This window comes from Mustela lutreola, chromosome 16 (assembly GCF_030435805.1).
Source record: "Mustela lutreola isolate mMusLut2 chromosome 16, mMusLut2.pri, whole genome shotgun sequence".
Classification (NCBI taxonomy): domain Eukaryota; kingdom Metazoa; phylum Chordata; class Mammalia; order Carnivora; family Mustelidae; genus Mustela; species Mustela lutreola.
This window is the reverse complement of record NC_081305.1, coordinates 4,697,587-4,710,621: the sequence shown is the minus strand read 5'-3', so window position 1 is coordinate 4,710,621 and position 13,035 is coordinate 4,697,587. Positions and strand designations below refer to the sequence as shown.

The 13,035-nt window shown below is 47.1% G+C and overlaps 1 protein-coding gene across 1 annotated transcript in view; it reads left to right on the top strand.

Annotated features, from left to right (window-relative positions):
* CDH13 (cadherin 13) overlaps window positions 1–13,035 on the top strand; it is a 989,149-nt gene that overhangs the window by 888,769 nt on the left and 87,345 nt on the right. Inside the window, exon 9 of the mRNA XM_059153524.1 lies at window positions 8,527–8,709. Coding sequence (XP_059009507.1) covers window positions 8,527–8,709 — 183 coding nt within the window. The remainder of the gene's footprint in view (window positions 1–8,526; window positions 8,710–13,035) is intronic.

Sequence of the window (13,035 nt, the reverse complement as noted above, 5' to 3'; positions counted from 1 at the left end):
TACACTTCTTCTCTGGCCTGAACGTTGAACTGAGAAAACACTGCCAACACGGGGGGGGGGGGGGGGGTGTCTACAAAGTCCCTTTATAGCTGTCCTTTCCCAGAGCGGGTAGGTACTCTCTCTCTCTATAACAGAGAGAACATGCAAATGCTTTTATCAAAGTATCTGGCACAAAAGAAAAACAGTAATTATCAGAAGAAATTAATGTTAGTTGGATCAAGAAAGGACTTTGATTATGTTTTCTTAAAAAGAGCCTTTATCTTTTAGAGCCACGCAGTGACATATTTACAGATACAATGATACGTCTGGGATTTGTTCCAGATGATACGGGAATGAGGAGACGAGAGTGTGTAGCTGAAGCACAGGGGGGCACGAGCTGAAAATCTCTGAAGCCTGATGGTGGGCACGAGGGGCTCTTTATTCTGGCTGCTTTTATAAATGTTTGAAATTCTCCGTAGCAAAGGGAAAAAAGATCCTTGAGGAGACATCTGTGGACCCAAATCTTCATCAAAAAGGCCACATTTACTTGCTGAGAATGGCAGACATCCGCCAGAGCCGGTTTCCTCAGGGCTGCATTAGGAGCAGAAGAAACCCACACAAAGTGGCTGGTGAAGCCATTGTTGACAGGCCCAGAAGCATCCAGCAGACAAGAGGTGTAGGGAACCTCCTGGGCATGGGGTTGGGGCTGGAAAACCAGTGGGAGACCAATGATTCCCCATCTGTCTTTTGTCTTTTGAGTGCTCTGGGAGCTCTCCATTCTTCTCTCATTGTGTCCATTCTTTTGCCTCTCCCTGCATCTAGTCATGAGTATCCGGGGGACAAAAAAATAAAAAAGTCCCCCCATGCTCAGCTACTCAGAAACTTAGGATCTCTGATTATAACCTCTATTTCTCTGAGTTCACACTCGTAGAGAATCACCTTGATTGTTCCTGTGGTCACCTGTGAGTCAGGCACACTCTTGGGTCCATTCAGCTCTGGCCAAGGAAGCTGGGATCCCATGACACAAACGGCCTCCTAGAGCAGTCTTCTCAGCAGGGGCTGGGATCTTCTTTTAGGATCCTCAGAAAAGGAACACTGACCACCAGCACGTAAAACTCTATTAATAGTTTCTGCCATCCGAACTACAGTTCGTTCACTCGTCTTTTTCTCCTTGAGGAGAGAGACGACATGGCCGCTATTCTCAGACACATGTACAGGGACATCATCTTCTTTTAGGTTATTTATTTCATAGATTAAAATGGTCCCAAAATGGGGCACCTGGGTGGCTCAGTAGGTTAAGCGTCCAACTCTTGGTTTCAGCTCAGGTCATGATCTCACGGCTCCTAGGATCAAGACCCACATCATGCTCCACACTGAGCGTGAAGCCTGCTTACGATTCTTTCTCTCTTCCTCTCCCTCTGCACCCCCCACCCTCCACTCATGCATGCATGTGCTCATGTGTGCTCGCTCTCTCTCAAAAACAAACAAAACAAAACAAAAACAAAATTTAACTTCTACATATAGTGCTCTCCCCTTATGAAAGATCTGGCATTTGGGGAAATCAGAGACAAAAAACCTCATTCTCCAGAAGCTCACAGCTGGGAGGCGCATGCCCCAAGCTGTCTCTGCTTGAGAGGACAGGGAAGGAAGTCTCTGATCATAGTTGCTGGGATCCGGGGCTCTAGCATCGGATTTACTTCTCCCTGTGTGAATTGTCTTCTGTGAGTGTTGAAAACCAAAGTTCTGGCACCGCTTCTCGTCTTCAAAGAGAAAGGGGTATTTAGAGGTGACAGAATTTTAACCAAGTGGAGAGAAGAGTCCCATATAGCAATGTCTGGGGCCATTATGGTCTGGTAGGCTCCTGTATGTTCTCCTCCCGTCTTGGTTCTGCAGTCATTTTGGAGCCTCCCTATGCATGTCCTATTGGGACATGGCTAGGGAAGGACTCAGTAGGTCCAGTTCTTGAGGGCTGGCTGAAGGTTTTCAGCCAAGGACCTTCAGAGACCCATGTGGTTCTCTGTTGTTAATCATTTCTTAGACATAAAATCTTCTTTAAAATACTAAATGAACTTTTATTAAAACTCTGTGTACTTGTTAAAATTTTCATTTAAATATTATGTATATTCTATTATGTGAACTTTACATACATAATTATAGTTTTGTATTATTTTATGTACTTAAAGTATTTTATGTATTACGTAGATATATAGAGCCTATATACATTAACTGTAAGGTGAATTAAAATGTCCTCGTATGTTTTCTTTTAAAACCACTGCAGTTTTACCTTCCACATGTTGTGTATGGTGTGAGGTAGGGATCAAGATTCATTGTTCTCTCCATATAATTCATTGTTCTCTCCATCCAAATAATCCACCACCACTTATTGAAATGACCATTAGCTGGAAATCAGATCATGTGTAAATGTAAAAGCATCTGTAATTGGCTACAGGTGCAGCTTTGGATGTATGACAGTGGAGAAATGGTAGAAAACAATATGGTTGGATATGTCATAGGTTAACAAAACATATAAAGAAAGGGGGTGAGTGGGAGGAAATGTGTCAGTCTACTGAGCTCCAATCCCCCGAGGGGAGAGAATAGTGTCTCTTTCAGTTACTGCTCTGTTTCCTGCCTCTGGTGGACTCCTCGGCATGCAGTAGACCCTTAAAGGATATTTACTAGAAGGAGTTCTTTCATTTTTCTATATCCTGGGGTGAATCCTAATCATAGATAGAGGAAACCAGATACCTAATACAGCCATCCCTTCTAAATGTGGGTGCTGTAGGTTAACATCATTTGCCTTGGCAATAAAGGGCCTGTTGTTAGAGAAAAATCAGGGATAAGCAAGGATATGAGTGTCAGATATACATAACTGAAAAGAGAAGAGCTTTTTGACACCAATTGCAAGTATCTTTGTGCATTACACGTTAAAAGGCAGACCATAAGTACAGAAAGAGTCACAAGAATTTGAGCCATATCTTCCAATTTACTAGTAAGAATTTCATACGATACAAAACAAATCCCATCATCAACATCCTCACTAACAAATGCTGAGTCCTTACCCTATACCAGGCAATGTACCAAGATCCTTGAACATAATATCATATTCTTAGCAATCACAGTCTCTACCCATTAGGCTATCAGCAAAAGATCAGATTTTTCCAATGAGCTCTATCCTTTATGTAAATATAGACTCATAAAATTATTTGCAAGTTAAGTTTCTGATGATCTGCCCTGCATGCTTTTAACCTCACAAAGAGAAATTCAGGTTTATAAAAGTTTTGGGGAATTTATCATTTAATTTCCCAAAGCCAGGACCCAAATGTTTACATCAAACTTTTCAAGTTCACCATCTATGAAACATCATGGTTGACAGTTCATGAACCTGGAATCCAGTTGTCAAACATGCAAGCATGTAGATGCCCAGTCCCTTAAAGTCACACACTGTCACTTCTTTCCCACCTGTGGCTTTCTACCCTGCTGATTATTACTTCCAATTTCAGGTTAACCTTAACCTAAAACCAACCATTTGCTCAATGAGGAAGAGAATTTATTCTTGGTGTAAAATAAAATGGTAACCTCTCTTCCCCCTGATGATGGATGACCTTTCTGGAAGGTCCAGGCATTCTCTTCCTAAAGGTCCATCACAAAACTCACCCCATGTTGTCAAAGAAAGCAGAAGGAAATACTCCGTTCTGAATACAAGGGAGAGATCTAATGAGCCTCAGTATGTCCCAAGCCAGTCACCCACACTGATTATGTAAAAATACATTTTGCGTCTGGTATTTGATTTGCCACACAGTTTAACATAAAAGTGACTTTATCTATTTTTTCCAATTAAAGGAACTAATGTTACAATCAATAATTCCTCCTGCTCTGGTATGCTAAATTAATGTCTGTCTATTGTTTTTAAATCACAAAGTGAGCATTGCTCTCGAAATATAAAATGGTACTATTTCATTTTAATCTATTTAATTTTCCATCTTGAATTACATAATGGGGTTAAAACATTGAATAGAATTAATAGAATGAGTATTTAATTAAGCAATAATGAGTTTCTAAATGGATGCTCAAGGAAACTGGCTTTGTAGTTTATGCAAGAATCAGATAATGGTCTTAACAAAGACTATAATAGTTGTGTTGAATGTTTTCTATATTTAAAGATTTTTTTTTTTTCTGAATTCTCTCAAGAGTAGATTTAAACATAACCCAATTTCTTGACTAGACTCCACTTTACTTTCAAGGTAAATTCCAAATGCCTTTTGTAACCCCCAAAGTGTTGCCTGATCTGACTCTTATCCTCCTCTGGAGCCCAATGGCAAATAGTTCTCCCCAGCCCTTCCCTGCACTCCAGCCACACCCACCTTCCCTTGGTTCTACAAATGTACCCTGCTCCCTCCACCACTGGCCTCTTATTAACTTCCCATCTGCTTTCAGTTCTCAGGGAATTCCTCCCTAATTACTCTCCCCAGACTGGGCACCCAGACCCTCTCACCACTCCCCTTTCAAGCAACAGGCTCAGTGTTACTTTTTTCCCAACATTTAGCACAGTTTTATAATCATACATGTGCTGGATCTATTTTGTTTTCTAGCATATCCCTAGAATTTAGACTATATCATGCTTGGCACATAGAAGCCACTCACCCAATAATTGTTGGCTGTCTGTGTGTCTGGAAGATCAATGGATAGATGGAAGGAAGGAAGATAAATGGATGGATGGGTGAATGGATAGAGAATGATGGGTAGATTAATAGATAAATGGATGGGTGGTTGGAAGATGGATGGATGGGTAGATGATGGAGGATGGATGGATGGATGGGTGGGTGGGTGATTGGGTAGATGGTTGGATGGTTGGATGGATGGTCGGATGGATGGATGATTGGATGGACAGATGGATGGATGCATGTGTGGATGGATGGATGGATGGATGGATGGATGGATGGATGGATAGATGGATGGACAGATGGACGGACGGACGGATGGGTGGTTGGTTGGGTAGATGGATGGATGGATGGATGGATGGATGGTCAGATGGATGAATGATTGGATGGACAGATGGATGGATGGATGTGTGGATGGATGGACGGATAGATGGATGGATGGTTGGATGGATTGATGATTGGATGGACAGATGGATGGATGGATGTGTGGATGGATGGACAGATGGATGGATGTGTGGATGGATGGATGGATGGATGGATGGATAAATGCAGGGATGGAGAATGGACACATGGATGGATGACAGATGGAAGGCAGATAAATGGCTAGATGGATGGATAGATGTGGGATGGAGGGTGGATGGGGAACAGATGGAAAGTGATGGGAGGGGATTGGATGATGGATGGGTGGATGGATGGTAGGCAAATGTAGCTGTGGACATATTACTCCATCTAAAGATACATCAGGCCACAATACACACTGTGAGAATTCAAAAAACAATCCCACATTATTCCCTTTAGAGTAATTTTCTCACACACTAAAAGGGTCTTCTATGCCAGCCTCTATGGTAGATGCCACAGACACTTTAAAAAAAAAGTGTCCTGGGAAAAGCTGCACAGGTTTTTCCCACTTAGACCTGGCCTAAATATTAATTTTACAAATCCACCCACCCATCCATCCACCCATTCCTCTATCCATCCATCAGATCTTCATGTGTCCAGCGCTGTGCTACGTACTGGGGATTGGAGATGAATCACCCATCAGGTGCCAGAAGCACAGTGCTGAGGGTCCTAAAACCAGAACAAGAACTTTCAGTGTCAAAGAAAATTATAATTTCTTTCCCTCACATTAGTAAAAAAAAAAAAAAGAAAGAAAGAAAATTTTAAAACCTGTGAAAATCTATTTCAGTAGGAAGGGCCAATGAAGGTAAAAGTACCTAAGATCCATGAATGTCATAAGGCGGCTGTGCTACCGATGTCCTGGAGAACAAGGGAGATCAGTCCATCCCTGCCCTTCTGGAACATCTAGCATGTGGCAGGGTCAGGCATCAGTCAGCCAGCCGGTCCCTCTTACCACTCCCGTAGAGCTGCAGCCCTCACATGTCCTCTCCATCCTGGCCTTTGATGCCAAATCCCACCTCCCGTATTTAAGACCACAGACTCATTCGACAAATATATACTGGGTCCCCTCGCTGCACCTACCATCATGTGAGGGGCCGGAGAGAAAGCTGTGGACAAGACAGCCCTCACTGAGCCTCCAGCCTCCCCCAATCATGATGTGTTCTGTGTCTTCACCCGCAATGTGACCCCCATCCACTTTGACAAAGCAACCCCTCACCTCGGTCCTGGGTGTACCTGTGCCTGTATCAGATGGATGGATGGCAGCATCCTCCAGTCCCGGCCCTCCCCATGCCCACATCACCGCCCCCTGGTGTCCCAAGGTACAGGTGTCAGACGAGACACGAGAACAGGTCATGAGCTGAGGTCTGGTGTGATCAGTGGCTGGACCACAGCAGGGGAGAAGGGGGGGCCTCAGCGATGGGGGTCTGGAGTAATAGAACTCATTATAAGTGGAGATAACGAATCCAGGAGGCACGGATTTGACCTTTGGTTCACTGAATGACTCTGGACTTTCCTTCCTTCTCTGTGCTTCTTTCTTCATCCATATCTGGAGAGATTAGATAGCCTCATGGGCATTTGGCCAACAGATGGGTTTGATCCCAGTGTCCCTTCCCGCTGAGCCGCTGATCCCCCACAGGCCCTCAGCACGGAACTTAGACAGCCTCTCTCAACACTGACACCTCCTTCCCATTCTTGACCTTGGACTCTGTCATGCTTCTGTCAACTGAACTGCATACTAGAATTACCAGGGCAGGTGAAGAAAATCCTTAATCTCAGACCTTACCTCCAAACCCACTGAATTAGAATAGGGCCCAGTTGGGACGCCTGGGTGGCTCAGTGGTTGGGCCGCTGCCTTCGGCTCGGGTCATGATCTCAGGGTCCTGGGATCGAGCCCCACATCGGGCTCTCTGCTCAGCAGGGAGCCTGCTTCCTCCTCTCTCTCTGCCTGCCTCTCTGCCTGCTTGTGATCTCTCTCTGTCAAATAAATAAATAAAATCTTTAAAAAAAAAAAAAAAAAAAAAGAATAGGGCCCAGTTATTTAAAAAAAAAAAAAAAAAAAAAAAAAGAGGGGGCTCTCGAAGACAGTCCAATGTGCAGACAGGGCTGAGAACCACATCTAGATTTAAGCTTAGGAATTCCCTGATTTTTATGGGAAAGAGGGAAAGCTAAAGAGAGGACTACTTAGACAGGAATCAGGTCAACATTGTCGCCTGAAGCCCTGTCCATGTGACAGCATCCTCCCCGCCCCTCCCTGCTCTAGCTGCTTCCCATCCTGCCATCAGGTTCCAAGAATTTCCCAGCATCCCTTTCATAGAAAGGAAACAACCCACCCAGGTTTACTGAGGTGTGGTAGACAAATTAGTTCCTGTCCCCGCCCCAGCCCCCCAAGGCATCAAGATTAAGGCTTCTGATTAATGATTTGCAAGTCAATTAATCAGCCACTGCTTTTGAAACCCCATATCTCAAATTACTTCTCTTTGAACACAAGGGCTTTCTGATATCGCCTCACTGTCTCGAGACTCCCTTTCCTACTAATTGAAATTCCAAGATATTTCTTCTTCTTGTCAGCTTATTGGTATTACTTGTTTGTAAAATATTTGCAAACAGATTACTATTCACCTGTAGTGTGTCAGAGGTGAGCACTAAAACAATACTTTATGCTTCCAGCTCAAAGGAATGTGCTGATGATAGCTCACGAAATTATCTATGGGAAAGCTGATTTTTCATTTATTGATTTATTTTCACCACACCTACTTGCAACAAGTATTGGAGATGTATTACAATAAAAACACAGGTACAACAAGGCTCCGAACAACTGATTTATATGTTTCCTTGGAAAATGGGTTTTTAAAGTCCTCCTTGTTGTGGGGAAGAGGTGGGGCGGATGAAAATCAGCTCTCTTCTTTAGAGGAGATGGTGCAAGCAAGCAGAAACCGTGGAGTCAAACCCCAGGTTTCAGCTCCGGTCCCCCCACCTGCAAAGGAGGAGCCCTGGGTCCCTGGTGACCTTGTTGTTTAAGGTCAGCAAAGTCGCAAGAGCAAATACACACAAAATTGTATAAAGGCTCCCATTCTGTAGAAGTGTATTTCTTTTTCAACAACAGCTCATTATAGGTGAGGGGACCCAGGACCCACATTCTTCCCCCTGTGGCCGCACCCTGCCCTTGGGTCCTGGGGTTGTCTGTGTGTAGACAGATGGAAAGAGAGGCGGAGAAGGGCTAGCCGCTCCCAGCCGCCGAGCATCATTTCCGGCCACATTCAGTATAAGAGAAGGCAGTCTCCCGGCGTCCGCTCCGCACAGGGAAGGCCAAGAGGAGGAATGGATCGTCTGCCAGCTCCGCTGGGCACAGCAGCATAACTCTCCTGCACTGTTGGCTGTGAAACGAGGGGGTATGGGTCACAGACCACTACCGGGCCTGTGGGAAAGGCTCCATAAAGGGTCGATGCTGTTTTTACCAAATAGTGACCATAACCATTTGCTCTGTGTGCAGTTTCAAGCCACCGTGGAGGAAGGAGCCGTGGGGGTTATCGTCAACTTGACAGTCGAGGACAAGGACGACCCCGCCACAGGCGCATGGAGGGCTGCCTACACCATCATCAACGGAAATCCGGGCCAGAGTTTCGAGATCCACACCAACCCTCAGACCAACGAGGGGATGCTGTCCGTTGTCAAAGTAAGGACGCTTCCCCTGCTCCTTCCTCTTCACTAGACAGAGGGTCTCCCGGCTGGGGAAGGTCAAGAAGGCAGCCCTCGTCTCCTCTTCCTGCGGTTGAAAAAGAAAAAGGCTCAGGGCTTCAGGGTGTATTTATATCCTCACGGCCACAAAACCAACCTGTTTCACAGGTTCTAGGAAACTCAAACACACGTGTAACCTTAAAAAGAAACCAAGTTAATTTTTAAATGAGATTTTCCATATGATTGATACTGAATTATCTAAGATATGCAAAACAGGACATGCAAAGGTTTTTCTAAAGATCTCTGATCAAAAATGTGGATCATTATTCATCTTTTTAGTCAATCTGAGCAGAGACCTGGCTATTCTCTTAAAAACAGGACATAGGGGCACCTGGGTGGCTCAGTGGGTTAAGCCTCTGCCTTTGGCTCAGGTCATGATCTCAGGGTCCTGGGATCAAGCCCCACATCAGGCTCTCTGCTCAGCGGGGAGCCTGCTTCCTCCTCTCTCTCTGCCTGCCTCTCTGCCTACTTGTGATCTCTGTCAAATAAATTAATTAAATCTTTTTTTTTTTTTTTTTAAAGGCGATAAACAGCAACTGGCCCTTGGAGCCCCAGTCCTGTTCTGGGGCTGCTGGTACAAATGACCACACCCTCAGTGGCCTTAGGCTATACAGACTTACAGTCTAAATTCTGGAGGCCAGAGCTCCAAAATCAGCTTCCCCAGGACTGAGCTTGGCAGCCCCCTCTCTTGGAGGCTCTAAGGGACCAGCCAAGTCCTTCTCTTCCCCACCCGCTAGAGGCCACCCACCTTCCTTGGCCTGTGGCCCTTTCTCATATCTCCAGGACGAAAGGCAGCATTATTCTATTTTTCTCTGTTCCCATCTCCCGTCTGTTTCTTCCTTTGACTTCCCTGCCTCCTTCCTTTAAGGACCTCTGTGATTCCAGGGTTCCAAGTGTAGAATCCAGGATCCTCCCCCCATGAGGTCCTGAGCTCACTCACATCTGTGAAGTCCCTTTTGTCCCATGAGGTTCCAGGTATCCGCTGGGGGTCACACTGGGAGGTCGTTATTGTGCAGGGGCCCATACACATTTCCACAGCCTTCCCCAGGGTCAGGACCTGGAGCCCTTGAGAATGGCAGATCTTGGAGACACTTCTGTCTTGCCCTGGAAGAGGAGGAGCTGGGTTTCCCCCAAACCCTGTTCTTTCCAGGATTTTATTCACAGCCTCAGAGGTCTGGCTGAGAAAAGGAGCCCACGGGGCTTCCCAGGTCTCCTCTAATAGCACGGGCAACGGCAAGGTCGTCAGGAGCTCTTGACGCGACTCTCCTACAAACCGTTGCAGTTTCCAGCTGTGGAAGTCGAGCCCCGATCCATAAACGCCATCGGGCGATTTTCCAAACCTGCAGCTGGAAGACAAAGCTCAGGTACATATACAGCCTCATCATAAATTCTAGAAGCGCACCGTCCTCCCCACCCTGTGTGTGTGAGAGCTTGTGGCACAGACACTAGGAGAAAACCAGAATCACGAAGGGGCGTTCTCTTCTCCCCGCATTGCCACTGTGGCCAGCCACACCGAGCCTGAAATGTTAGCATACAGGAGTGTCACACGGGAGGCCAGTTATGACCCAGGTTCCCCGGCCCTTCCCATGGGGGAGGTGCCACGGGCCCAGAAGATACTGGGGTTTGTAGAGCACAGCCTTGTGGATGAGCCCTGCTGGACGATGTTTGCACCTGCAAATTCTTGTGGAGGAGGTGCCTGCAGCACCTTGAACTCCCTCTGGGCCTCAGTTTTACCAGTGAGTGGACTCCCTTTGCTTCAGAATTAAAATGGAGATTCCGCCTCCCTTTGGCTGCTTGCCATGTGAATTGCTCTGAGAGCCTTGTGTTCTCTCTGCTTCTCAACCCACCTGTGTCGAAGCAGGACAGCTTTCTGCAGGCAGGCCTTGCCTTGTTCCCCATGCTTTTCACTTTGCCAGCAACCCTGTGCTTCATTAGGAATGTCCTCAGGTCAAATAAGAGAATACCAGGCTGATAGTGGCTTAAATAATAAAGAGAATTTAATGATTTCCATAACTAGATGAAGATAGGTCAGTCTAAGATTGGCTGGCAGCTCAAGGCATCAGAGAGCGAGCAGGGGGCTCTGTAAATGCTTCTGGCTTTTTTCCTCGCGGATACAAAGTGGCTGCCAAAACCCTGGGCATCACATCTTCCCCCTGTGTTCTAAGGCAGGTAGCAAGAAGGCAGCCTGGCAGACACGAGAGAGTGCTCTCAAGTGCCCCCTCCTCACATCGGGGAAGGAAATATCTTTTCCAGTGCTTTCTCAGATAATTTCCCATGACGTATCATTGGCCAGATAACTCGGGCCCGTCCCGGCTGCAAAGAAGGATAGGAAGTACAAATCTGGCTTTTGGGGCCTCCGCAGGAAGAGAGGGGCAGGGGAGCACGGGGTGGGCATGGTCACTGGGCAATGAGCTGTTGTGCCCTAACCAGTTAGCAGTGAACATACCGAAGAATGAGCAGAAATTACAGGGCTCTGTGGCTCCCAGGGGAGTCCCTCCTCTCTGCAGGACCAAATCCTAACAGTTCTGGAAAGCAAGTACCTCTTTCCTCTTTAAAACCTTCTGCTCAGCAATGCTCTTAGTTGCTTTGTAAACCTATTCCAAAACTGTCAGAGAGTTACCCTTCCCACTGAACATAATCTACCCTGCATTTTAAGTGTATTATCTCTTCTGTCCCTGGAGGAGATGGAAATATCCAGAAAGCCTTGATCCGCAAACCCATAATAGGCTTGCAAATCACTGTTGGCGCACTTTCAAACCTTCCCTCTTCCCACAGGTTCTTTACACTTCCCGTGTGGGCTGGCTTTCCCAGCCTGTGACGACTCCGTGATGCTTGTCCACACCCTCACTTGACACTGATGAAATAGGAATTAGGTGGAATCTCTGGAACTTGATCAGAAGTGTTTAAGAAGTGTTATCAGAAGTTCAATTCCCTCCCCTCCCTGATCTAGAGACCTTGCATCAGACAGATCATATCACTAAAGTCATACGCCCCAGATGAGGGAGGGCCTCTTCACCCTGCGTGAGCCAGGGCAACGTCCGGGAGGAGAGAGCCACGTTGCACCAGCTCCTGGCGGCCTGCACAGGGAAACCCTCAGCTGGAATTATTACAGCCAGGGATAGTGCAGGTGGGAACCAGCGCTCGAGCGGCCCTGCCCTCCAGAAAGACATTGTACGACTCAGTGCCCCTCTGCCCTCCCTCTGTGCACTGGTCACTTCCCAAACCCTCCGAGGCCAGGGTGGCGCTCAGGGGATGTCCGTTCTCCCTCCTTTCTCATCACACTCTCCGAGCCAACGCGTGGCTCAGTGCTGCTTATTAGCTGTGTGACTGTGACTGAGTTACTCAACCTCTCTGAGCCTGTTCCCTCAAGGAGGAAAGGGGACTAAAAATGCCCGCTATTATGATGTAAAGTGAGGACCAGGTGCACTGATGCTCACAGAGCCCTCCTAGCACACAGTAGGTGCACAGTAAGGGATAAATAATGTCGTGGGATGGAATGAAGGGCGGTGGTGAAAACCAGACATGTATATTGTGGGGGTCGGGGAGCCATGGGTCTGGCCCACCAGTGTGGATTGAATTGTGCCCCCCAAGAAAAGATAGTTTGAAGTCCTTACCCCCGACCCCCCTGAATGTGGCCATATTTGCAAATAGAGTCACTGCAGATGTGATTAGTTGAGGTCATGGTGGAGAGGGTGTGCCCCCCTCCAGCAGGACCGTGTTCGTGTGAGGAGATGACAGGGACACGCAGGGAGGGGGCTGTATGGCTACGGAGGAAGAGATGGGAGTGGGGCGGCTACAGGCCAGGGAACCCCAGGGGGAGGCAGGGAAGTTCCCCCCAAAGTTCTCAGAGCCAGCACAGCCCCATTCCCATTTGATTTTGTGCTTTCTGGTCTCCAGGACTGTGAGACAGTTGATTTCTGTATTATTAAGCTACCCAGTCCTTTATCCGGCAGCCCTAGGAAACTAACGCACCCACCAGGGTCCCTGACTAGGTGGGAGCAGACGCTCCCAGAGCCCCGAGTGCTGGCTCCCAGCCTCCATCTTCCCAGCAGAACAGCCCACCGAAGGGAAGGCAAGCCAAGCTCTGCCCGCTAGAAAGAGCCTGCAGCTGGCACCTGACTGCAGAGGGAGGCAAAAGGCCACCCACTACCCTGAGATGGGGCTGATTTGGTGATCAGGGAAAGTTCCAGAGCTCCCCTGGCACTGAGCTGTAGCTGGACTCCAGCAGAGACCACCTCCCTGCTCCCTTCTTCTTCTGAGAAGG